The sequence below is a fragment of the Hypomesus transpacificus genome, chromosome 23 (assembly GCF_021917145.1).
Source record: "Hypomesus transpacificus isolate Combined female chromosome 23, fHypTra1, whole genome shotgun sequence".
In the NCBI taxonomy this organism is placed as follows: Eukaryota; Metazoa; Chordata; class Actinopteri; order Osmeriformes; family Osmeridae; genus Hypomesus; species Hypomesus transpacificus.
The window spans coordinates 20,441,356-20,468,912 of record NC_061082.1 but is presented as its reverse complement, the minus strand read 5'-3'; the positions used below and the strand labels follow the sequence as shown (position 1 = coordinate 20,468,912).

The 27,557-nt window shown below is 49.6% G+C and overlaps 1 protein-coding gene across 1 annotated transcript in view; it reads right to left on the bottom strand.

Annotated features, from left to right (window-relative positions):
* LOC124484903 (coiled-coil domain-containing protein 148-like) overlaps positions 1 to 17,978 on the bottom strand; it is a 41,597-nt gene extending 23,619 nt beyond the window's left edge. Inside the window, exons 1-8 of the mRNA XM_047046022.1 lie at positions 17,920 to 17,978; positions 17,305 to 17,426; positions 14,536 to 14,639; positions 13,117 to 13,436; positions 12,701 to 12,846; positions 10,054 to 10,149; positions 9,513 to 9,709; positions 3,719 to 3,857 (exon numbers count right to left, since the gene is read on the bottom strand). Coding sequence (XP_046901978.1) covers positions 3,719 to 3,857; positions 9,513 to 9,709; positions 10,054 to 10,149; positions 12,701 to 12,846; positions 13,117 to 13,436; positions 14,536 to 14,639; positions 17,305 to 17,426; positions 17,920 to 17,962 — 1,167 coding nt within the window. The 5' untranslated portion in view covers positions 17,963 to 17,978. The remainder of the gene's footprint in view (positions 1 to 3,718; positions 3,858 to 9,512; positions 9,710 to 10,053; positions 10,150 to 12,700; positions 12,847 to 13,116; positions 13,437 to 14,535; positions 14,640 to 17,304; positions 17,427 to 17,919) is intronic.
* Positions 17,979 to 27,557: the final 9,579 nt, after the last annotated feature.

Below are 27,557 nucleotides of genomic sequence, written 5' to 3'. Positions count from 1 at the left end.
CTGACAGGGTTTAAAAGCTCTTTGTCATCTTCGCCCACTCTGTGTGTGCCACAGATCTCAGGGAGGTGGTAAACTGCTCCACAGGTGGAACAGAGTGGAGTATGAACACAACCAACTAACATATTGTATATCCAACTGTAAATGAAGAAAGTGTTTGGAGAATTCTAACTTATTCTCATTGCCTGGTTATGAAATGGGAATTCCAGTGACAGTTGTGAAATCATTTGGATGTGTGTCCATGTTATGGCTGGCAACAGCTCTACATGTGAATCCTCCTCCCTAAAGGGATTCCAGGCTGATGGAATGAGAGAGAAAGCCCAATAGACCCCTGCTAACCCTCCCTCAGTAACCTCCCCCTCCCTCAGTAACCTCCCCCTCCCTCAGTAACCTCCCCCTCCCTCAGTAACCTCCCCTTCCCTCAGTAACCTCCCCCTCCCTCAGTAACCTCCCCCTCCCTCAGTAACCTCCCCCTCCCTCAGTAACCTCCCCCTCCCTCAATAACCTCCCCCTCCCTCAGTAACCTCCCCCTCCCTCAGTAACCTCCCCCTCCCTCAGTAACCTCCCCCTGGCTCAGTAACCTCCCCCTCCCTCAGTAACCTCCCCCTCCCTCAGTAACCTCCCCCTCCCTCAGTAACCTCCCCCTGGCTCAGTAACCTCCCCCTCCCTCAGTAACCTCCCCCTCCCTCAGTAACCTCCCCCTCCCTCAGTAACCTCCCCCTGGCTCAGTAACCTCCCCCTCCCTCAGTAACCTCCCCCTCCCTCAGTAACCTCCCCCTCCCTCAGTAACCTCCCCCTCCCTCAGTAACCTCCCCTTCCCTCAGTAACCTCCCCCTCCCTCAGTAACCTCCCCCTCCCTCAGTAACCTCCCCCTCCCTCAGTAACCTCCCCCTCCCTCAATAACCTCCCCCTCCCTCAGTAACCTCCCCCTCCCTCAGTAACCTCCCCCTCCCTCAGTAACCTCCCCCTGGCTCAATAACCTCCCCCTCCCTCAGTAACCTCCCCCTCCCTCAGTAACCTCCCCCTGGCTCAATAACCTCCCCCTCCCTCAGTAACCTCCCCCTCCCTCAGTAACCTCCCCCTGGCTCAGTAACCTCCCCCTCCCTCAGTAACCTCCCCCTCCCCATTAACCTCCCCCTCCCTCAGTAACCTCCCCCTCCCTCAGTAACCTCCCCCTCCCTCAGTAACCTCCCCCTCCCTCAGTAACCTCTCCCCCTCCCTCAGTAACCTCCCCCTCACTCAGTAACCTCCCCCTCCCCCAGTAACCTCCCCCTCCCTCAGTAACCTCCCCCTGGCTCAGTAACCTCCCCCTCCCTCAGTAACCTCCCCCTCCCTCAGTAACCTCCCCCTCCCTCAGTAACCTCCCCCTGGCTCAGTAACCTCCCCCTCCCTCAGTAACCTCCCCCTCCCTCAGTAACCTCCCCCTGGCTCAGTAACCTCCCCCTCCCTCAGTAACCTCCCCCTCCCTCAGTAACCTCCCCCTCCCTCAGTAACCTCCCCCTGGCTCAGTAACCTCCCCCTCCCTCAGTAACCTCCCCCTCCCTCAGTAACCTCCCCCTGGCTCAGTAACCTCCCCCTCCCTCAGTAACTTCCCCCTGGCTCAGTAACCTCCCCCTCCCTCAGTAACCTCCCCCTCCCCAGTAACCTCCCCCTCCCTCAGTAACCTCCCCCTGGCTCAGTAACCTCCCCCTCCCTCAGTAACCTCCCCCTGGCTCAGTAACCTCCCCCTCCCTCAGTAACCTCCCCCTGGCTCAGTAACCTCCCCCTCCCTCAGTAACCTCCCCCTCCCTCAGTAACCTCCCCCTGACTCAGTAACCTTCCCCTCCCTCAGTAACCTCCCCCTCCCTCAGTAACCTCCCCCTCCCTCAGTAACCTCCCCCTCCCCAGTAACCTCCCCCTCCCTCAGTAACCTCCCCCTCCCTCAGTAACCTCCCCCTCCCTCAGTAACCTCCCCCTGGCTCAATAACCTCCCCCTCCCTCAGTAACCTCCCCCTCCCTCAGTAACCTCCCCCTGGCTCAGTAACCTCCCCCTCCCCAGTAACCTCCCCCTCCCTCAGTAACCTCCCCCTCCCTCAGTAACCTCCCCCTGGCTCAGTAACCTCCCCCTCCCTCAGTAACTTCCCCCTCCCTCAGTAACCTCCCCCTCACTCCCCAACCACCACACTAGGAACTTACAGCATACTGGCTCCACATTCTCAATCAGGCATGTGATTAGTATAATTCCCATGTTCACAATTAGGTTTCACAATGGTCACATAATGTTTATGTGTGTGTGTGGATGTCTGATGTGCACACACATACACACACACACATGTACACACACACACACACACACACACACAGCTAGTTACTGTTATGTTTCTGTCTTGTCCAGTCCTGGGCTTGTGTGTGTTTATCCAGTCAGTGTTCCAGGTCACATACCCCAATACTCCGGTCCACATCTTCCAGTTCACCTCCCAACCAGACACAGCTGTTACCCATCCATCATTACCTGCACTGTTCATTTACCCTGGTTTCCCACAGACTGGTTGCCAGTTCGACAGTGCTACTTTGACGGTAGTTGGTCGTTGCCTTGTCTTGAAAATGACAAATCCGTCTCTGCCCCTGTGTAGCACAGACATCAACGGCTACCTGATCCCATCATCAGTAATCTACAGACCTCACCATCATCACCCTCTCTGTGTCTGCAATAAACATGCTTCATATCACATGAGCATCTGAGTGTTGCATTTAACTTGCCCTGTCCCTCCCCTGGCAGCCTGGATCATGACAGGTGCCATGCTGTCCAAACAGACAGGATTCATTAGTATCAGGGAGGAGCCTGTCCTGGGGTGGTACAGTAGCATCCCCATATGGTACTAAGACCTCACAGTGGAGGACAAACACAAACATGAGCTGTCTCACCCAGCATAATAATGGCGAAAATAACTTTGGTCAAAATAAAAAAAGCAATTTTGTGTTTTACGATGGGGTTTTGCTAATTCTGTTTCATAGAAATGGATTAGCAAAAAATCATTCAGCCATTGTAATCATGACAAATGCTTGAATGAGCCTCCCCTCTCCCCCAGCTCTGCTCTCTGAGCGTTGCACCACAGCACAGCACCACAGCACAGCACCACAGCGCAGCAGCACAGCGCAGCAGCACAGCGCAGCAGCACAGGGCAGCACAGGGCAGCAGCACAGCAGCACAGCGCAGCAGCACAGGGCAGCAGCACAGGGCAGCACAGGGCAGCACAGGGCAGCACAGGGCAGCAGCACAGCAGCACAGCGCAGCAGCACAGGGCAGCAGCACAGGGCAGCACAGGGCAGCACAGTGCAGCAAGACGGGGCTGGGAAACGCAGCTCCTCCTGAGTGGCACCCAGCTGGTACAGAGGACAGGGCTCGCAGTCTGGGAGGCACAGGCTTGCGGGAGCCACACGGTAATGGTAACGGAGGGAGGGAGGGAATTGAGGGAGGGAGGGAGAGAGGGGGATGTCCACGAAAGATGACATGGCACATTGCGCAACTCGTCGAGCACATCATTGTAGTACTGGATCCAGTGGCTCTGTCTGATATGCTTCTCTGCTGGGGCTAGGGTGTGTGTTTGTGTGTGTGTGTGTGTAGGTGGGTGTGTGTCTGTGTGTAGGTGTTTGTGTGTGTGGGTCCAATTTACATCCAGAACGTAAACACTGTGTACACACTGAAAACACAAAGACACACAGGTTTCCAGAGTGCACTGACCAGCTGATGTGTGGAGCGGTGGGGGAAGACTCTGCGCAGCATGTCCATGTAAAGAGCTCTACGTCTGGGCAGGTCTGCAGGATACTGCTCCACAGTCACCTGGAACAGCAGGTGTTCCTCAGCACTCCAGCCTCCAAACCTGCAGCAGCACACAACATCATACAGGTTCACCTACAGCACAGCACAGCACAGCTTGACACAACATCATACAGGTTCACCTACAGCACAGCACAGCACAGCTTGACACAACATCATACAGGTTCACCTGCAGCACAGCACAGCACAGCTTGACACAACATCATACAGGTTCACCTGCAGCACAGCACAGCACAGCTTGACACAACATCATACAGGTTCACCTGCAGCACAGCACAGCACAGCTTGACACAACATCATACAGGTTCACCTGCAGCACAGCACAGCACAGCACAGCTTGACACAACATCATACAGGTTCACCTGCAGCACAGCACAGCACAGCACAGCTTGACACAACATCATACAGGTTCACCTGCAGCACAGCACAGCTTGACACAACATCATACAGGTTCACCTGCAGCACAGCACAGCACAGCTAGACACAACATCATACAGGTTCACCTGCAGCACAGCACAGCACAGCTAGACACAACATCATACAGGTTCACCTGCAGCACAGCACAGCACAGCTTGACACAACATCATACAGGTTCACCTGCAGCACAGCACAGCACAGCTTGACACAACATCATACAGGTTCACCTGCAGCACAGCACAGCACAGCTTGACACAACATCATACAGGTTCACCTGCAGCACAGCACAGCACAGCTTGACACAACATCATACAGGTTCACCTGCAGCACAGCACAGCACAGCTTGACACAACATCATACAGGTTCACCTGCAGCACAGCACAGCACAGCTTGACACAACATCATACAGGTTCACCTGCAGCACAGCACAGCACAGCTTGACACAACATCATACAGGTTCACCTGCAGCACAGCACAGCACAGCACAGCTTGACACAACATCATACAGGTTCACCTGCAGCACAGCACAGCACAGCTAGACACAACATCATACAGGTTCACCTGCAGCACAGCACAGCACAGCTAGACACAACATCATACAGGTTCACCTGCAGCACAGCACAGCACAGCACAGCTAGACACAACATCATACAGGTTCATCTGCAGCACAGCACAGCACAGCTAGACACAACATCATACAGGTTCATCTGCAGCACAGCACAGCACAGCTAGACACAACATCATACAGGTTCACCTGCAGCACAGCACAGCACAGCTAGACACAACATCATACAGGTTCACCTGCAGCACAGCACAGCACAGCTTGACACAACATCATACAGGTTCACCTGCAGCACAGCACAGCACAGCTTGACACAACATCATACAGGTTCACCTGCAGCACAGCACAGCACAGCTTGACACAACATCATACAGGTTCACCTGCAGCACAGCACAGCACAGCTAGACACAACATCATACAGGTTCACCTGCAGCACAGCACAGCACAGCTAGACACAACATCATACAGGTTCACCTGCAGCACAGCACAGCACAGCTTGACACAACATCATACAGGTTCACCTGCAGCACAGCACAGCACAGCTTGACACAACATCATACAGGTTCACCTGCAGCACAGCACAGCACAGCTTGACACAACATCATACAGGTTCACCTGCAGCACAGCACAGCACAGCTTGACACAACATCATACAGGTTCACCTGCAGCACAGCACAGCACAGCTTGACACAACATCATACAGGTTCACCTGCAGCACAGCACAGCACAGCTTGACACAACATCATACAGGTTCACCTGCAGCACAGCACAGCACAGCTAGACACAACATCATACAGGTTCACCTGCAGCACAGCACAGCACAGCTAGACACAACATCATACAGGTTCACCTGCAGCACAGCACAGCACAGCTTGACACAACATCATACAGGTTCACCTGCAGCACAGCACAGCACAGCTTGACACAACATCATACAGGTTCACCTGCAGCACAGCACAGCACAGCTTGACACAACATCATACAGGTTCACCTGCAGCACAGCACAGCACAGCTTGACACAACATCATACAGGTTCACCTGCAGCACAGCACAGCACAGCTTGACACAACATCATACAGGTTCACCTGCAGCACAGCACAGCACAGCTTGACACAACATCATACAGGTTCACCTGCAGCACAGCACAGCACAGCTTGACACAACATCATACAGGTTCACCTGCAGCACAGCACAGCACAGCACAGCTTGACACAACATCATACAGGTTCACCTGCAGCACAGCACAGCACAGCTAGACACAACATCATACAGGTTCACCTGCAGCACAGCACAGCACAGCTAGACACAACATCATACAGGTTCACCTGCAGCACAGCACAGCACAGCACAGCTAGACACAACATCATACAGGTTCATCTGCAGCACAGCACAGCACAGCTAGACACAACATCATACAGGTTCATCTGCAGCACAGCACAGCACAGCTAGACACAACATCATACAGGTTCACCTGCAGCACAGCACAGCACAGCTAGACACAACATCATACAGGTTCACCTGCAGCACAGCACAGCACAGCTTGACACAACATCATACAGGTTCACCTGCAGCACAGCACAGCACAGCTTGACACAACATCATACAGGTTCACCTGCAGCACAGCACAGCACAGCTTGACACAACATCATACAGGTTCACCTGCAGCACAGCACAGCACAGCTAGACACAACATCATACAGGTTCACCTGCAGCACAGCACAGCACAGCTAGACACAACATCATACAGGTTCACCTGCAGCACAGCACAGCACAGCTTGACACAACATCATACAGGTTCACCTGCAGCACAGCACAGCACAGCTTGACACAACATCATACAGGTTCACCTGCAGCACAGCACAGCACAGCTTGACACAACATCATACAGGTTCACCTGCAGCACAGCACAGCACAGCTTGACACAACATCATACAGGTTCACCTGCAGCACAGCACAGCACAGCTTGACACAACATCATACAGGTTCACCTGCAGCACAGCACAGCACAGCTTGACACAACATCATACAGGTTCACCTGCAGCACAGCACAGCACAGCTTGACACAACATCATACAGGTTCACCTGCAGCACAGCACAGCACAGCACAGCTTGACACAACATCATACAGGTTCACCTGCAGCACAGCACAGCACAGCTAGACACAACATCATACAGGTTCACCTGCAGCACAGCACAGCACAGCTAGACACAACATCATACAGGTTCACCTGCAGCACAGCACAGCACAGCACAGCTAGACACAACATCATACAGGTTCATCTGCAGCACAGCACAGCACAGCTAGACACAACATCATACAGGTTCATCTGCAGCACAGCACAGCACAGCTAGACACAACATCATACAGGTTCACCTGCAGCACAGCACAGCACAGCTAGACACAACATCATACAGGTTCACCTGCAGCACAGCACAGCACAGCACAACTAGACACAACATCATACAGGTTCACCTGCAGCACAGCACAGCTAGACACAACATCATACAGGTTCATCTGCAGCACAGCACAGCACAGCTAGACACAACATCATACAGGTTCACCTGCAGCACAGCACAGAATTGAATTGAATTGATGTTTATTGGCCATGAAAGTTTGCACAGACACGGAATTTGATTTGGCAGGAGAGCCTACCTAGGCAGCCATCAAAGGCGCCCACCAGAAAGATTACAGCAAAGCATAACATGAGGAGAGAGGAGGAGAGAAAAAGTCAACCCCCATACAATGCTCCTAGAGGAGTACAGTATGGGAACAGGCAAAAACCTCAGCACATAAGCCCACAAACATTAACAACACAACATTACAAACACTTGCAATGGGAAAGGGCGGTGGGGTAGACCAGCAGCATCTGGACCTGCGACCGTAATAGGCGCTGGACACAGACCCGCCAGCCACCCAGGGAAAAGCAATCGAAGGCGTTGGATGGGGGTGGGGGGGTGGTGGTATCTGTAGTAGGTGAAAGTTAGTGTGTGAGTAGGTCTGGGTTGGCGCCCTCGACCTAGGCCACAATCAGTCCGAGTCTCTCTATGCAGATAGTGTTGGCAAGGAGACGTCCTTGGTCATGACCCGGGTAGAGACCAAGCCACAGATGTTGATGGTGGGGGAGTGGGAAGGGAAGAGCAAGATAGTCTCGCTTCAGCGCTCTCCAGGGGAGTTGTTTTCCAGCAACGGCCTTGGCCAAGGCCTGAGCTGGTTACGGGGCCGAAAGTAGATGAGATTGGTGTAGATGTTTAAGTTTCGGAGAGTGATGGTGAGAGAGTATCTTGAGACAGACAAGACAGACAAGACAGAGCGAAGCAGGGAAGGTCAGGGAGGGGGGGATAGAAAAATGCGACCGCCTTCGTCGAGAGCCAAGAGGGAAGGGAGGTATAGGGAGGTATATAGGTTCACCTGCAGCACAGCACAGCACAACTAGACACAACATCATACAGGTTCACCTGTAGCACAGCACAGCTAGACACAACATCATATAGGTTCACCTGCAGCACAGCACAGCACAGCTAGACACAACATCATACAGGTTCACCTACAGCACAGCACAGCACAACTACACACAACATCATACAGGTTCACCTGTAGCACAGCACAGCTAGACACAACATCATACAGGTTCACCTGCAGCACAGCACAGCACAGCTAGACACAACATCATACAGGTTCACCTGCAGCACAGCACAGCTAGACACAACATCATACAGGTTCACCTGCAGCACAGCACAGCACAGCTAAACACAACATCATACAGGTTCACCTGCAGCACAGCACAGCACAGCTTGACACAACATCATACAGGTTAACCTGCAGCACAGCACAGCACAGCTAGACACAAATTCATACAGGTTAACCTGCAGCACAGCACAGCTAGACACAACATCATACAGGTTCACCTGCAGCACAGCACAGCACAGCTAGACACAACATCATACAGGTTAACCTGCAGCACAGCACAGCACAGCTAGACACAACATCATACAGGTTCACCTGCAGCACAGCACAGCACAGCACAGCTAGACACAACATCATACAGGTTAACCTGCAGCACAGCACAGCACAGCTAGACACAACATCATACAGGTTCACCTGCAGCACAGCACAGCTACACACAACATCATACAGGTTCACCTGCAGCACAGCACAGCTAGACACAACATCATACAGGTTCACCTGCAGCACAGCACAGCTAGACACAACATCATACAGGTTAACCTGCAGCACAGCACAGCACAGCTAGACACAACATCATACAGGTTCTGATGTCAGAATCAGACATCAGGTTTCTTGCTGTGACAGTTGTGTCTGAATGATCAAATCCATTTAGTTTGATGCCAAGCACTTACTTCATCCCTCTCTACACAATCTAGTTTTGTTTGATGCCATCACTTCTCGACAAACAATACCCGTGCAGGGTCTCGTTACTATGACAACTACAATAGCCACAGCAGCTCAGTGTCTGTCTGAACAGACTCTGTTTCACAGTTCAGGCTTTATTCGGTCAGTGTTCCAAAAGAGATGGAAAACAAAAAAACATTATATTTGCATAAAGTAAGTCGTGTGAACCAAGCTTTAGGCTCAAGCTTCTCCAGCCTCCACTCTACAGGAACATAAACTACATAAATAACTACAACTATGGCCACCCTTAAGAATAGCAAAGCATGGGAAGCACGCTGGGGAATAGGTGGGAAGTGTAGTCCCCACAGTACCTGTCCGGTCCCTGGAGCCTGTCCTGCACAGCCTGCAGCCTGCAGCGGTACCTCTCCTCCAGGGTGAGGAAGGCATGGACCAGGGAGTCTCTCAGCTCAGGGAAGAGGTCCTCTGCACCCAGCACCTCCTCAGGGACCAGAGCCAGCTCAGCCAGGCTGCCTGGCAGGCTGCAGGCTGCAGGCCTGCTCACACACTCCTGGCATGGGGAGGGACAGGACACTTACAGAGGGAACAAACAAAGTTACGACTTCACCTTCACAAATCCCCTTGGTTTGGTTTGGGACACCACTAAATGTGAGCCAGTGAGATTTAACATGATGAACCCTGTCACATGGACCTAGGAGAAGTGACCTATGAGAAGTGATCGAGCCGATCTACAGAAATGTGAAGGCAGACCTTGATAAGGACGAGGGCAGACCTAGAGAAGTGTATTATTAACCATTTGTACGTCCCGCTAGATACTATTAAAGCATCTGTTAAATGAATCAAATGTCAAATGTAAGTGTAAGTATGTTGGCAGACTGACAGAAGATGACACACCTGCAGATGCAGGGAAGCAACCTCGTCCTCCACAGCGCGGTAGTCTGAGCTCAGCTTCTCCATGATGCTGTCCTGCTGCTTTTTCACTAAGTTCACCTGGGGGTCCAAACCAGAGTCACATCCAGCACAATCCTCAGCTCCATGTGCTGTGGCCTACCACAGCGCTAAACATGCTCCTCTTCATCAACAGCATAATCAACATCCTCCAACTTCCTTTGACAGCATCTAAGACATGACACTGACGACAGCTGAGATGTGGTTACCGTGCTCTGAGCATGGTCAACACAGACTGACGACAGGTGAGATGTGGTTACTGTGCTCTGAGCATGGTCAACACAGACTGACGACACCTGAGATGTGGTTACTGAGCTCTGAGCATGGTCAACACAGACTGACGACAGCTGAGATGTGTTTACTGTGCTCTGAGCATGGTCAACACAGACTGACGACAGCTGAGATGTGTTTACTGTGCTCTGAGCTGCTAATGTAGTGATGCTGTATATTCACATCTATTTAATATACGTAAGTATGTTTGTACTAATACTTTAAGTACAATATTTTTGTCTCTTGGGTTGTCACAGTAAAGTGCAGAGCGAGTAGACTGTTGACAGTGTTCTATCAGTGTGCTACAAAGTTCGCTCCTAGCATGTTGCTAGCTATTTAAGCATCCCCACTCTTTACAGTCATCGGTTAAGACAAAGGCATGCAAATCTTCCATGGCTCTTCTTCATTGGCTCCTTGCGTAGACCTGGTGCGTGTGTGTGCGTGCGTGTTTGAGTGTGTGTGTGCCTTTTGACCCCTGTAAGCTTGACCACATGATTCACCCAACACAGATAAGGCCAGACATCTTTTATGGCCTCTCCCTACATACAAGGAATGCTGAACACAGAATCATTCTTATACAGGATAAATGTGTTACATCTTCAATTTTTCCAACACAACAGCACCTCCTGATCTCATAACAGCATATCCTTAATCAGTCATTATGAAACTCCATTAGTGTTAAATTCAGACATGCCCCTGCTTTCATCTGAACACTCAAATTCCTGTGATGCACAAACTAACACAGTCAATATGAGGAGTCCTGAGGCACGGCCGTTGGCACAGTGAGTTATTCACAACCAGAGAGGGGGGCGGGGGGGGGTGGGGGGGGGGGGGGGGGGGGGGGGGGGGAGTGTGTGTATGAAATACTATATTTGAGATAGGGAGAGATGGAGAGAGTGGAAAAGGGAGATGGATAGTGAGAAAGAGAGATAAAGAGAGAGCCAGTTGGGAGAGATAGAGTTGAGTGAAAGAGAGAGACAGACAGATGAGAGGGAGATGAGAGAGAGAGAGAGAGAGAGAGAGAGAGAGAGAGAGAGAGAGAGAGAGAGAGAGAGAGAGAGAGAGAGAGAGAGAGAGAGGGAGAGGGAGAGGGAGATGAGAGGGAGATGAGAGGGAGAGAGAGAGAGAGAGAGAGAGAGAGAGAGAGAGAGAGAGAGAGAGAGAGAGAGAGAGAGAGAGAGAGAGAGGGAGAGAGAGAGAGGGAGAGAGAGAGAGAGGGAGAGAGAGAGAGAGAGAGGGAGAGAAAGAGAGAGGGAGAGAGAGAGAGGGAGAGGGAGATGAGAGGGAGAGAGAGAGAGAGAGAGAGAGAGAGAGAGAGAGAGAGAGAGAGAGAGAGAGAGAGGGAGAGAGAGAGAGAGAGAGAGAGAGAGAGAGGGAGAGAGAGAGATGAGAGGGAGAGGGAGATGAGAGGGAGAGAGAGAAGGAGAGAGATGAGAGGGAGAGCAGAGCACGGAAAGCTCTTGGCTGTGCTTGCAGGTGGATGGGGGCAGAGTGGCCCGGATGAAAGAGAGGATGGCCAGAGCCAGCGGGACTGGCACACAGGAAACCCAACATGGCAGACAGATCGCTCTGCTATCAAACACGGCCCTCCTGCTCCCTTTTCCTTCAGCTCGCCATTCATTCCCTCCCGAGCATGACAAAGTCTCTCTGGAGTCAAAGACAGAATTAATTGAAGAGAGGAGACGGGAGCTATCTCAACACCAACACAACCAGGACCAGTGCTTTACTGTGGGCAGGCAGAGGCCTTTCTGGGAGGAGAATCCTTCTAGCTCTCTGTGGGATTGGCATGGTAGCCCTGTTATGATGGCCTCCATAGAGACAATATCACTAAAACTTTACAGCAGGAGCTGTACCTTGAATGAAAAGAACAGTCATGAATGAGCTATAAACAAGGTCAAGTAGGCAAGTGGAATCATTAGGTTGAGTTAATTGTGGGTGAACCCACACACACAATATTCTTTGTTTGCTTACATTCAGATGCAGGATCATTCCAACATGCCCTCTAGTGCTGTTCATCTTGAGATGTATATGACTCTCTTGGAGGAAGTGTATCTGTGTACTGTCCCCTTCATCCCTTCACTGTTTAATCCCCTCTAGTATCCAGTAGGTACCTGTATCAGTAGAGGTATGGAGGTAGGGGTGTGGAGGTACCTGTATCAGTAGGGGTATGGAGGTAGAGTTATGGAGGTACCTGTATCAGTAGAGGTATGGAGGTACCTGTATCAGTAGGGGTGTGGAGGTAGGGGTGTGGAGGTACCTGTATAAGTAGGGGTATGGAGGTACCCGTATCAGTAGAGGCTTGGAGGTAGGGGTGTGGAGGTACCTGTATCAGGACCTGCTCCCAGTTGGAGGTGTGATCAGGGGGTCTCAGGGCTCCTGGCAGCCTGAACTGTAGGTCCTCCTTCAGCTGCCATACAGGAGCCACGGTGGCTGCCTGGAACAGCTCACGCTCTTTCTGTAGGACCAGCTCTACAACACACACACATACACACAAACATACACACACACACACACACATACACACAAACACACACACATACACACAAACACACACGCACACACAAAAAAAAAAGATTTTTGAAATTTGTGAATCGATCTGAATCGCGATTCAAATGTGAATCGATTTTTCCCCCCATCCCTAATTGACATATACATACATATACACACACATGCATAAACCCACATACACATGTGCCCACACACACACACACTCATGTGAGGACTGAGAGCAGTGTTTACCGTAATGCAGCAGCTCAGAGAGGAAGCTTCTGTCAGGTGTGTGAGGTGAGCTGCTGTCTCCCAGACAGGCCTGCAGCTCAGCTTCTGCCCTTGCTCTGCTGTCTCCCAGACAGGCCTGCAGCTCAGCTTCTGCCCTTGCTCTGCTGTCTCCCAGACAGGCCTGCAGCTCAGCTTCTGCCCTTGCTCTGCTGTCTCCCAGAGAGGCCTGCAGCTCAGCTTCTGCCCTTGCTCTGCTGTCTCCCAGACAGGCCTGCAGCTCAGCTTCTGCCCTTGCTCTGCTGTCTCCCAGACAGGCCTGCAGCTCAGCTTCTGCCCTTGCTCTGGGGAGGGGGGGGGGACACATCAGTACAGGTTCCCTCTGCACACAAACAGTGTTTATATCCAGTTCTCCCATCAAAATATAATGGGACTGTAACTATAGAAACTGGATAGCTGGAAAGTTTCCTGTTTCTCTGTGAGCACTGCTCTCAGGAGCACTGGCTCGGAGCGCCTGCTCTGCCGTGTGTGGCGGTGGCAGTCCTCAGAGCAGCTTATTACTGGAGCCCACGCCTCTGAACACCATTAACCTTGCTTTACTCAGACACAGTCATTACCCAGAGAGCAGCCAGGAGCTGACTCTACCCTTCTCACTTCACCAGCACCGAGCACTGGCAAGGCCAGCCAGCCAGCCAATCAGCCCGCCAGACAGACAGCCAGCCAGCCAATCAGCCCGCCAGTCAGCCAGTCAGCCAGCCAGCCAATCAGCCCTCCAGCCAGCCAATCAGCCCGCCAGTCAGCCAGTCAGCCTGCTAGTCGAAATGAAGTACAACCAGCCCCCCACCTCTACTCTCTTTCATGATCCAATGTTAAAGGGGCCTGTCTTTACCCCCTCTGCCTGCTGTCCTCTCTCCCCCAGAGTCAGAGCTCCACAAGGCAGAGCAGTCTGTCCCCTATCCCCCCCTGCACAGCCTGAGTCAGAGCTCCACAAGGCGGAGCAGTCTGTCCACAGTGAGGGGTGGAAGGGCCACTTTACAGAGTCAGACAGCTCAGCTTTACAGCCAGACACAGACTTGTGCATGTATGCAGGGTGTGTGTGTGTGTATGTATGTATGTGCATGTGCATGCTTGGTGCATGTATGCAGGGTGTGTGTGTGTGTATGTATGTGCATGTGCATGCTTGGTGCATGTATGCAGGGTGTGTGTGTGTGTATGTGCATGTGCATGCTTGGTGCATGTATGCAGGGTGTGTGTGTGTGTGTATGTATGTGCATGTGCATGCTTGGTGCATGTATGCAGGGTGTGTGTGTGTGTATGTATGTGCATGTGCATGCTTGGTGCATGTATGCAGGGTGTGTGTGTGTGTGTATGTATGTGCATGTGCATGCTTGGTGCATGTATGCAGGGTGTGTGTGTGTGTGTTGGTGCTGTTGTCACCCTCACCCAGCCCAGGCCAGCCTGGTGCTCTCTCTGATCCACAGCTGGCGATGCTGCCGGCCCATGCTGCTCTCCCTGCTCGCCCTGGCAGCCTGGAGGGTCCTGACAACCTGCAGGAACAGACCAGCCACAACCACCACACACACACACACACACACACACACACACACACACACACACACACACACACACACACACAGGACAGTCAAAATCATCACACTGCTTTCCCTTCAGATTAGGAGAGCTTGTTATCAAACGTATCATAGTATTGACTACAGGACAGAGTATTTGGTTTGGGTTGGTTATTAAGGAGCATTGTGAAGGAATAGATGTTTGTCTGCTGTTGTAAGCCTTTTCATAACATGATATGTGGTTTAGAGACAGAACCAAAATAGTGTGTTTGGGTGTTGTTGTGTTAGCTTACTGTGGATTCAAACTGAGTTTCTGTTCTATGTTTCCTTGTCTTTGTGTCCTGGGAAAACGGTTTTTATTCAGGTTTTTGGTTTAGTCAGTGTATGCTATTCTGTCTTTGAAATATTGACTTTGAAAAGCCTGTAATCTGTGGGAATTCATGCGCAACGTCACCACTGTGGAAACGCATGAAAAGAAAATACACACGGGCAAATTGAAATATTCAGGTGGAACACGCATAACATACATGAGACGTGTTCCCTGTGGGAACAGAGGAAGGACATTTGTGTCTTAATCTCCCCTCATTTATTGGTCTTTTTCCTTTTTTTCATAGCCCTCCCGGTGAAAACATCTCATTGTTCTCTATCAGTCTAAATGTGCATAGGCCACTGGTTCAGATAATTACAGTTCTCACCTACTGTACATAGCATTGATTATATACTGTAAAATCTCCCACAGGATATGAAAACCACCCTTCAAGTCTTGTTTTATTGTATGCATAAGCCTACTGGAGCTGGATATGACATGAATAGCTTGGCTGTGGAACAATATGCAGCAGCTCTTTGAAAAAATCCAGAAAAATCAAGAAAAATCCAGAAAAGTAAACGGTGAAGGCATCATGAATAGAATTCCAATTATCTGGCACTTACACCTACCTGGACCTGCACAGACAAGATAGACACACCCGTACACAGCCAGCACACACACCTATACACACACACACACAAAACACACCTGAAGAGACATAGACACACCACACACACCAGCACACGGCACAGGCAGTGCACACACATCAACAGCACAAAGGACACACACCTTTACTCAGCACACACCTGTGAGGCTGTACACAAACACTGCTTCCTGTCCTGACAGACCTGCCTGACAACATCCTGTTTCCTGTCCTGACAGACCTGCATGACAAGATCCTGCTTCCTGTCCTGCAGACCTGCATGACAACATCCTGCTTCCTGTCCTGACAGACCTGCGTGACAACATCCTGCTTCCTGTCCTGACAGACCTGCGTGACAACATCCTGCTTCCTGTCCTGACAGACCTGCGTGACAACATCCTGCTTCCTGTCCTGACAGACCTGCTTGACAACATCCTGCTTCCTGTCCTGATAGACCTGCTTGACAACATCCTGTATGGCCCAGGCCTCTTCACCTGCTCAGCTGACCTGGTGCGCTCACCTCCCTCCTGACTAGCTAGATTCCAGCCTGGCTATCCAGGACGCTCCGCCTGTCTTTACACATGAACCAATCAGATCCTGTCCTGCAGAGATTCATGGTCATTTAGCCCCTCTCTGTGGGGAGATTCAGAGAAAGCGTGCTTTTCAGCAGGAGGGAGGGGCACTGACACAGGCTGTCTTATCTGGTCCATGCAGAGAGCTGGATTGGAGCGTGCCACAGGCAACAGTAATGAGACACTAAAAAGCTTCTGCCACAGTTTACCAATTAAAACACTGCAGGTCTACAAGACTAATCCCTTCTGCCCTCTGGGTTAACTTCTCACGCTGCTACCAGGCAGAAAGAGGCAGACAGAGAGAGGCAGGCAGAGAGAGGCAGGCAGAGAGAGGCAGACAGAGAGAGGGAGACAGAGAGAGGCAGACAGAGAGAGGCAGGCAAAGAGAGGCAGACAGAGAGAGGCAGATGCTGGAAACTTCAAACAGCTTTTTGGTTGATCCTATGGCTGCCTTATGAATATTCAAACAACAAATATTTAGTTTGACAAAGGTGATATTTTGGAGCACCATTAAGGGTTATTTAACATTTTGTTGTTTTATACAATCACATGTCTTAATGGATCAATGGTGAGTGTGTGTGTGTGTGTCCATATAGGAATGCTCAGTTCAACCACATACAAATGGACGCGTGTCTACAGTACTTTAAAGAGCACACACTAAAAATGTATTAATCGAAACAAGAACACCTTGGGCCTAATTCTTATTATTTATTAGGCCAAATATGCTATGACAATGTATTTTCCCAAAAACAAACCCACTATGTTTCAATTACAAACCATCCAATAGAATTCAACCTTCAATGGCATACTTTCATCAGATCCAATTACCTCTCCTGTTTGTGGGCTTAATGACCAAGAACACCACTAACAGTCAATCTCACTGAAGGCATGTTAAGTAGATACTCTGGCAACTACAGCTGTTATAGGAGACATGTGGACGTATCCTATTATCACTTCAGCTTTGCTATCATCACTCTGTCACTTAAGGAAGACAAACACACAGCACAGTTTACAGTGTTTAAACACATAGCACCCAGGTAATACAGCCCTCCCCGCCACTCACAGTACTACAAACATTGTCAGGAAAAGCCTATTGAAAGCCGACAGCAAATCAAAATGTACCTTTTGTCCGATCTGTGCAGTTTCCTGGCGTTTGGCCTCCACTAGGGCTTGTAGTTTGTTGTATTCAGCTGGTTTGTACCTGGAGCACCACAGCCCGTTCTTCATCTGCACAGCCAGACTTTCTGTTCCCATACAAGCAAGGCAGCACATGGAAGCTCTGTGTATTGGTAAACACATAGAGCACTAACGTCCTGGATCTCAAGAGGTTTCCATCTGTTGTACAGAAACATCTTGCTACAGCAATAGAATCTCCTGAGCTCTGGAAGGCTCCATCATAGAGAAGATCAAACACACACACACACACACAAACACAGACTCATACACACATACACAAAGAGACCCATACACACACACACACCCACAGGGAATATGAAGAAGCTGTGGTAGACAAACGATCCATGTCAGACAGGTTTAAAGTGGTTCAGCAGTGGATTCAGAAGACAGGTTAACTAACCCTGACCAGGCTTGTGCTAACAGCGGGGAAGGAAACACAAGCCTTCAGCAACTCACATCACAAGAACTTTGGGTCCGTTTTGTTCAAGACAGCAGTACAACAAGAGGTAAGCAAGTGTGGAGCAGGTGTGGAGTGATGTCACAGGTCACATGAGAGCTCACCTGTATCCTCGGCTCTGAAGGTGAGCTGGGGTCTTCCACTCATTGCTGCACATCTGTTGACCAGTCTAGAATAGACAATATCATCTCTTATTTGATATGTCCTCAGCAAAGAATACATGTATGTATACAAATAGAAATGGCTCTGCGAAGTTTGACTGAAAGGTCAACACTTCACCTCCACTCCAAAGTATTTCTGTAGTTTAATCAGCTTACTCAAAGGATTAAAACTTTATGACTACATTCAAGAGCGTAGCCTAACAAAGATAACTACTATTACAGAAAGAGTCCTCTATTGAACATTCAAGGTCTTAGAGATAACGGGAATAACCTCTGAATTCTCAGAGTCTCTCAAAAGTTAGTGAGGCTGACGCCAGGCGGGGCCCAGAGACAGATGGTGCAGTGCGGGATCAGACAGCACATCTCAGGGATTCCTCTACTCAGGGGATGGTCTGTTTGTTAGCTTGGACCAGCTCAAACAACACCGTCAACAACCTGGTTGGCTTTACTCATCTTGTAAAATACAACCAAATCAACATAAAGAAGCAACTGTTGGCCAATCCCTATAGTAGCCTATCCTGTGAGAGGAAATGACTGTATTTGTATGGACGGAGGTCCCAGCAGTAGAATAACATCAAATGTCTTTCAATGTAGAAATCAATTTTACATGGCAGAGCTGGGAAACCGTGAAGGCAGGAACCATCAGGAATAATTACTTTTGTTAATGCATGTGATTATGTGTGGAAGCCCCCCCATCATCCACCCATCTTCATTTAACTCCTCTACACTGGGTACAGCTGCTAATTCTGTCCACAACAATTCCATCTTCCAGTTAATATAAGTAATAGTATAAAATATCCTGTTTAGAGAAAGAGCCTGATATTTCATAGATATGAGAAATGTGAATAGACAGACGCCATCCTTTTCAAAACCACTGGAGAATGATGAGTGCTCAACTGTTACCATCAGCCCTCAGAAAGGGGTGTACAGAGCAGCACAGTGGGGGGGGGGGGGGGGGGTTAGGGTTCAAATAACCACATATCCTGGTAAGTTAAAACATAGAGAGCAAACGGCTGTCAAATGAGACAACATAAAAAGCAGGGCAGCCGGTAAGAGAAACCGAGGTGATGAACATTTCCATCGTTAATCACTGTATCCTACCTTATTACGGTCTCCTACCCAGCAGCGCTCATGTATTTGGTTGACAAAATTTGTAACCAAGGAAACTATTTTCTCCCTACGATTGGCCAATTCAACGATGAGAACGCCCTCTGTGCCAAACTGATCCAATGAGGACTGAGCTGCTAACCTACTGTGGGGTGACGTCATGTTTGCTAGTATTCCTTCGGAGTGAACGCAGGACACAGCCCGCTGCTCCTTCCTGACTATGGAGGCGAGTTCCACTCTTCCTCATGCAGGGGACTAAAAATCTGGACACACAGGGCTGCCACTTCCAGAGAAGTTAAATGTACCAATGTGGATTCGTGCCAAAACACAGCCATCTCAACAACAATCCTTCTACAGGTACTGACTTATTTCACTCCTTCGTTTAGAATGTAAAGAAAGCATCTGCATGGGTGACATCCAGACTTATTCGATCTATTAATAAAGTGCTAAACTAATTCAACATGTTAAGAATCTTGTGTGCGGTTGTTTCAGTCACACGTTCTTATTGCAAGATCCTAAAACCTCAACATCTAGCCAGGATCTTATAGCGCGCTAATCTTTTTCTTGTGACCGTTTCGCCGCCACGCACACCTTTTGAGGGACCTTCACATGTTGGCTTGTGTGCAGTTTAGCCGGAGCGCGGCTACATTGTAGTCTAAACTTTAAATGTTTAACGTAAGCCTTCATTACACAGACGACTTACGAAGGCGCTACTTAACACAAAAGTGTTTTACTTTTGATGACCTCGTCCTTGGGACGGTGATAAAACAGCCCAATAGCATTCACAAACAGCCAGGTGAGCTTTGTGTGTGGGAATCTTTGGAATGCGAGGTCGCCAAGGGGCGGAGATTGATGCGCTTCCGCACTTAAATGCAACGTTTTCTTGCTTACATTTAAAGCATGGATATTATATGGTCTTAAGCGACACTGGCTTGAACTATAATGTACACTGCAGCTTTTTCTTTGAACCCCCCCCCCCCCCCCCATAAGATTCCCCCATTCTGCTATCTGCACCAAGCCCGTTTGCTGAGACGACCTTTCGATCACGCTTCATAGGCTACTTGCAACGCAGTCTGTAAACTTAGCTGTCCAATGGATGTTCCAAACTAAATAGCCGACAAACATTCGGATGATAATTGATAACATGCTTTTGATGTGGCAGTATACGTTTTATATGTATCAAAACTCGATTAACTCCCGAGATTTACACACTGTCTTGACGGATATAAACTCGCAACATGCGGCATATGGCAGAAAGGCTACAGTCCCACCTCTCTCGGGAAATCGAGTGTCAAAGCGTGTCAGTATTCCTGTGCATTGCCTTGAAAAGAGGCAATTTTCTCCGATTGGGGACATAGTAGACGACAGCAAGGCTGTGTTTTTTAGCAACCCAAAGCTCGACCCGCTCGCAAATTGTGGCATGTTGGGTTATTTTAGATGCATACTCGACCTCTTTGTCAAGGTTTTCACCTCATGAATCCATTTGAAATGCACTGGGAATACTGAGTAAAAATCTGCACTTCCATTATGAAAAACAAGGGAATTGAAAATCTACTTTTAGAATGGTGAATTATCCTCAGTCACAGCAAGAAACTGATTTATGGTGTTGGTTACAAACTTGTTCATGTTTTTGTTCTAATGGTACATTAATAGGCTATTTGTATCCCTTCCATATTGTGGTGGCCATTACATCATACAACTATTACATTATGTCGATTTATCTTAAGGCTTCCATCCAAGGTTATGGGCGGAGCAGAAAAAGCCCACTTTCCACTTTTGCAAAAAACAGACATACTGAATAGTCTAATGTTTGAGACATGCATTTCCTTACTCGCACACTTTCACTCCACTTCTCTCTCACCCTCTTTCTACCTCTCTATCCTTCCAACCCTCTCTCTGTCCATCTCGCTCTTTGTCTCTCTCATGCTGGGGGAACTCTTCAGGGCTCTCTGTTCCTCGTGCTTCACATTACTGCACACTCCAAGCAGCTGACACATCTTTTAAAAGAATTCACTCACTCTGCGGGGGGAAAGCTTATTTTCTGGAGGTGTTTCAGCAAAGTCTCGAGATAAAAGTCTCAAGACTTGTTTTAAAGGAGTTTTTGTTGCGGGGAGTTTTTGCTGTTACATAAACTGTGATCAGTTGAGTTGTGCATGTTTAGTGTGAGGCTCATCAGCACTGATGTTTCATGCAAACCGTGACTGAGGTGCTGTGTGCTCTGGTCATGGTTTTTATTAATGTAATAAATTAAGTTATTGTTCTAGTCTGTTCGGCTGTTGACCATGAAATAAAAGCAAAGTTGTTCAGATGATGATGGGAACCAACTGACTAGATCTCTGCAGATACAAGTCCATTCTGCAAGCTTGCTAAAGGCCTTTTCATCTTCATATCGGTTTGATTGTTTGACCGTGGACTCATGGATGATTTTATTTAACAGGAACTGACATCAGTTGAATAGTTCAGACGTTCTTTGAAGAGCCCCTCCTGTTTTTTTCTCTCTCTCTGCTATTCTGCCTCGTCACATGCAGGCTTCAAGGAACACGCTGAGGAAAAAGTGCCTGTTATTTAAGTTTTCCCCTGTGTTAGGCTATATGTTGGAATTGTTCTCTTTCAACTTTGCTTCTTTTTTTTTCCAAAAATGTTATGCCTCAAAAAGACCTAGCACATCTAATCTTTGCCTTCAGTCTTTGAGGTAGCAAACAATTAGTTTTTTTTTGCTGAGAGGGGAGGTTAGGATTAGAGGAGGTATGTGAAATGGGTGGATAAACGTTGTCTTCCTCCTGCCTGACTTGGTCGTGAGGAGTAGCGCTGTGTCCCCGTAGGCCAGTTCCCTCTGCTAGTCTGAGGGTGTCTGAGCAGATGCTGGGACACACACCAGCCATCACTTCTTATCTTCTCCTGTTTCCCTTCAAATGCCCCTTATTGTGAACGTCCAGTCAGGTAGGGAGGAGTTCACCAGTATTCCTCAGCAGACCCCTTGAATCGCACGATGATATGTCGTGCCAGAGAGACAGCTCAAGTGCAGAGACGTATTGTGACAGCCTTCTCACAAACCACCCTCTGCCTTCTTCACCTGGCTCACTCTTAATGGCTGATGATTACCTGCTTAATGTGGGGTACTCTTCATCACTTTGATCACTTCTGGTAGTTTATGTGATGGGCAAAAGACATCCAAACAAGCAAGGAGCTTTCGTTCATTCTGCCTTGATACTTATTCTACTGCCTTGCTACTTATTCTACTGCCTTGATACTTATTATGTTGCATTGATACTTATTCTTTTTCCATCCCATCTCCCTCCCCACTTAGACTTTCCATCCCACATACAGTTTGCATGCTGTGGTGTAGAAAGAGTCGTGCTGCTACTTGAGGACAGCCACAAGTTGGAGACGGGAAATTCCACTGTGAGTTTGTAATTTTTATCACATGGAAGCCTCGTCTGGGAAGAGCTATGTGCGTTTGCAGTGACACAAACACTGAAGGAATGGTTGTTGGACATCTGTTGTACAAAGTAGAGACAACTGTTGATGAAAAAAACATCAACAGTTGTCTGTCATGTATCTTACCATGTTATATTTAATATGGCAGTCCTGGTGTCCCTTCTGGAAGAGCAGGTACGACAGGTTGCCTTTCCTGGCTCTGTCCAGCCGGCATCATGTACCACAGGCTGCCTTTCCTGTCTCTGTCCAGCCGGCATCATGTACCACAGGCTGCCTTTCCTGTCTCTGTCCAGCCGGCATCATGTACCACAGGCTGCCTTTCCTGGCTCTGTCCAGCCGGCATCATGTACAACAGGTTGCCTTTCCTGTCTCTGTCCAGCCGGCATCATGTACCACAGGCTCCCTTTCCTGTCTCTGTCCAGCCGGCATCATGTACCACAGGCTGCCTTTCCTGTCTCTGTCCAGCCGGCATCATGTACCACAGGCTGCCTTTCCTGGCTCTGTCCAGCCGGCATCTTGTACCACAGGCTGCCTTTCCTGTCTCTGTCCAGCCGGCATCATACTACCACAGGCTGCCTTTCCTGTCTCTGTCCAGCCGGCATCATACTACCACAGGCTGCCTTTCCTGGCTCTGTCCAGCCGTCATTATAAAAAAGCAGAAAATGGCAATTTCTTTGTGTGAATATGTTCAAATCTGTGATTCCAGCCTTAGACTTCACATGCAGTGTGGGAGGAGACATGCTATGGTGCGGATCAGGCTTGGTGTGCATCTGGCTGCTCAATGCTGATCTAACTGGATATGGAGATAAATTCCTGAAAGAGCTCCAGATTTCATGCTTTGGTTGGATCCTGAGCGGCTGAAGATAATAAAGAACACAAAACATGTCAGCGCTTTGAGAGATTAGGCCTCACAAAAGATTTTTGTCCAGTGAAATGGCTCTCCCTAGTCCTGGCCTGCTGAGTCTGAAATATGGAGCCACTCCACTCCAGTCCTGCCCTATGTGACCAGCTCCAGTCCTGCTCTATGTGACCAGCTCCAGTCCTGCCCTATGTGACCAGCTCCAGTCCTGCCCTATGTGACCAGCTCCAGTCCTGCCCTATGTGATCAGCTCCAGTCCTGCCCTATGTGACCAGCTCCAGTCCTGCCCTATGTGACCAGCTCCAGTCCTGCACTATGTGACCAGCTCCAGTCCTGCCCTATGTGACCAGCTCCAGTCCTGTCACCAGCTCCAGTCCTGCCCTATGTGACCAGCTCCAGTCCTGCTCTATGTGACCAGCTCCAGTCCTGCCCTATGTGACCAGCTCCAGTCCTGCCCTATGTGACCAGCTCCAGTCCTGCCCTATGTGACCAGCTCCAGTCCTGTCACCAGCTCCAGTCCTGCCCTATGTGACCAGCTCCAGTCCTGCACTATGTGACCAGCTCCAGTCCTGCCCTATGTGACCAGCTCCAGTCCTGTCACCAGCTCCAGTCCTGCCCTATGTGACCAGCTCCAGTCCTGCCCTATGTGACCAGCTCCAGTCCTGCCCTATGTGACCAGCTCCAGTCCTGCCCTATGTGACCAGCTCCAGTCCTGCCCTATGTGACCAGCTCCAGTCCTGCCCTATGTGACCAGCTCCAGTCCTGCCCTATGTGACCAGCTCCAGTCCTGCCCTATGTGACCAGCTCCAGTCCTGCTCTATGTGACCAGCTCCAGTCCTGCTCTATGTGACCAGCTCCAGTCCTGCCCTATGTGACCAGCTCCAGTCCTGCCCTATGTGACCAGCTCCAGTCCTGCCCTATGTGACCAGCTCCAGTCCTGTCACCAGCTCCAGTCCTGCCCTATGTGACCAGCTCCAGTCCTGCACTATGTGACCAGCTCCAGTCCTGCCCTATGTGACCAGCTCCAGTCCTGTCACCAGCTCCAGTCCTGCCCTATGTGACCAGCTCCAGTCCTGCACTATGTGACCAGCTCCAGTCCTGCCCTATGTGAACAGCTCCAGTCCTGCCCTATGTGACCAGCTCCAGTCCTGCCCTATGTGACCAGCCAGCATTGAATAAACAAGCTGCTTTACTGTGAATAACACTGGTGGTTGCCCAGCTGTGGAGGCTTTCCCACCAGCTCCTTCCTCACTACCCTGCCGCCTGCCTGCACCTGCTCCTTCCTCACTACCCTGCCGCCTGCCTGCACCTGAATGCAGCATCTTCCTGAATATTTAAGGGTTTGTTACCTTAACACTCTGGACAATCATTCTCCAGTTACCGAAGATAAATGATTAAATAAGACTGTTCCGGCAGCCTGTGTAAACGAACAGGGCCTCCGTAGATTAGGTCTTTAGCAGTGACCTGGACAGCGACACATAACCTGGTATGACACTCTGAGATGAGATGTCATGTACCGTAAGTAACTCAAGTGGAGCTGCGGCCACTAAAGGGACCAAGGAGTTTTGTGGCGCGTCAAAATAGTTCTGGGTCTGAGTTATGTAGCCAGATAAAGGTTGCAAACCCCTTTTAAGAGGGCTGAAAGACGAGGACGCATCCTATCCTGCTGTGTTGATCTAGGGTCTGTCTCTGTGAAATATTACACATGGTGTCTGCTGTCACCGCCCCAGTGATCGTACAAGGCTGCTTGGCTTCTGGATTTAGAAAGAGGTGAAGGCATCTCTCCTGTGACAGCTAGTCTAGCAGTCATGAGGGCTGATGTCAGGTTCATGCAGGCTCCAGGACCATGTGTGAAATCCGAGCCAGTCTGCAGGATATCTCTGCCTCACCTGTTGTAAGATATTATTTGTAAAAGTAGATTGAAGATTCACCTTTTATATCTTCTTTTTTTTTTTTTTTAAGCAAATGTCAAGCCATTTAAAATGTTATATGTCAGGAAAATTAACTTTCCAAAGAGGGGTTGATACTTTGAAACTGAACAAATACAGTTCAAGCTCATGACATTTACAATGGCATTTCATGGGTCGTAGTGTGTTGTGTTGCTGTGGAGTTGCACAGGGTCCCAGTGTGTTGTGTTGCTGTGGAGTTGCACAGGGTCCCAGTGTGTTGTGTTGCTGTGGAGTTGCACAGGGTCACAGTGTGTTGTGTTGCTGTGGAGTTTCACAGGGTCACAGTGTGTTGTGTTGCTGTGGAGTTGCACAGGGTCCCAGTGTGTTGTGTTGCTGTGGAGTTGCACAGGGTCCCAGTGTGTTGTGTTGCTGTGAAGTTGCACAGCAGATGTTGGTGATCCGGAGCTCCTCTGGTTAAAGACGCTTTAGTGCAGTGTCTTGATAAAGTGACTATGTCAAAGCTAATGGCGGTGGAGGCTGTAGGATATGGTGGTGAGCAGGCTGGAGGCTGGAGGATATGGTGGTGAGCAGACTGGAGGCTGTAGGATATGGTGGTGAGTAGACTGGAGGATATGGTGGTGAGCAGACTGGAGGATATGGGGGTGAGCAGGCTGGAGGATATGGGGGTGAGCAGGCTGGAGGATATGGGGGTGAGCAGGCTGGAGGATATGGGGGTGAACAGGCTGGAGGCTGGAGGATATGGGGGTGAGCAGACTGGAGGTTGGAGGATATGGGGGTCAGCAGAATGGAGGCTGTAGGATATGGGGGTGAGCAGACTGGAGGCTGTAGGATATGTGGGTGAGCAGACTGGAGGCTGGAGGATATGGGGGTGAGCAGACTGGAGGATATGGGGGTCAGCAGAATGGAGGCTGTAGGATATGGGGGTGAGGAGGCTGGAGGATATGGGGGTCAGCAGACTGGAGGCTGGAGGATATGGGGGTCAGCAGAATGGAGGCTGTAGGATATGGGGGTGAGCAGACTGGAGGCTGTAGGATATGGGGGTGAGCAGACTGGAGGCTGTAGGATATGGGGGTGAGCAGACTGGAGGCTGTAGGATATGGGGGTGAGCAGACTGGAGGATATGGGGGTCAGCAGAATGGAGGCTGTAGGATATGGGGGTGAGCAGGCTGGAGGATATGGGGGTCAGCGACTGGAGGCTGGAGGATATGGGGGTCAGCAGACTGGAGGCTGGAGGATATGGGGGTGAGCAGACTGATATTACTTGAATTAATCAAACATTTCTACTGTACTTTTCCCTTCAGTTTTTTTACTTTCAGCTTAAAGCTTAGAGACATGATCCTAGGAACGTATAAATCCCAGAATAAACCTGTAATTTCCTTCGTCTGTGTAACGCTAGAAAGTTTGACATTTGGCACATTGTGAACTCGGCTACGGTTGCTATGCTAACAGCTAAATATAATGTTGAACAGCCAGTCTGTTAAAAGAGCTCAACATTTTCATCTCCTAATTCAAGTTGTTAGTTTCTGGGGATAGAAAGCCTAATATTGTCCTTTCTTGTGTGCTTCACTCTAACTCAACTTTGCCAAACCTTTAAAACTGTGAAACTCCAGCTGCTTCTCATGCACATGGAATGCTTAGTCATTACTTGGAATATAGAAAATGGAAGGCGGAAGAGTTGAATGTAGGTGTGAAGAAGACAGAGATGGTTCTCTGCTCTGCAGCTTCCTGTAGATAGACATCTCCCGGCGATGCCTTTGATAAACCCATCCATTCCACAGTGCAGCAGTAAACTCACTCATGAATCAAACCTGAGAGGACGACTAAAGGGGAATTTATTTTACTAACCTGCTGACTGTGATTTACTCTTAAATTAAAGCTGCTGTCATAGATCCTACAAGCCCTCTAACCCTCCTGCTCCAATGAGAAGCCCCCTAACCCTCCTGCTCCAATGAGATGCCCCCTAACCCTCCTGCTCCAATGAGAAGCCCCCTAACCCTCCTGCTCCAATAAGAAGCCAAGCTGAGACTGCGTTGCAGGAGGGTTAGGGGGCTTCTCATTGGAGCAGGAGGGTTAGGGGGCTTCTCATTGGAGCAGGAGGGTTAGGGGGCTTCCCATTGGAGCGCTGCATATTCCCCGGCCTGTGATTCAAGTAACACAAGCCACCATGCAGCCTTCAACTCTTTCAAATACGTCTTGTTCCCTGGATGTTCTTCCACAGTGATTTCTTGGACATGCAGTATGTGGCGGACTGAAAGGGCAACAGGGAG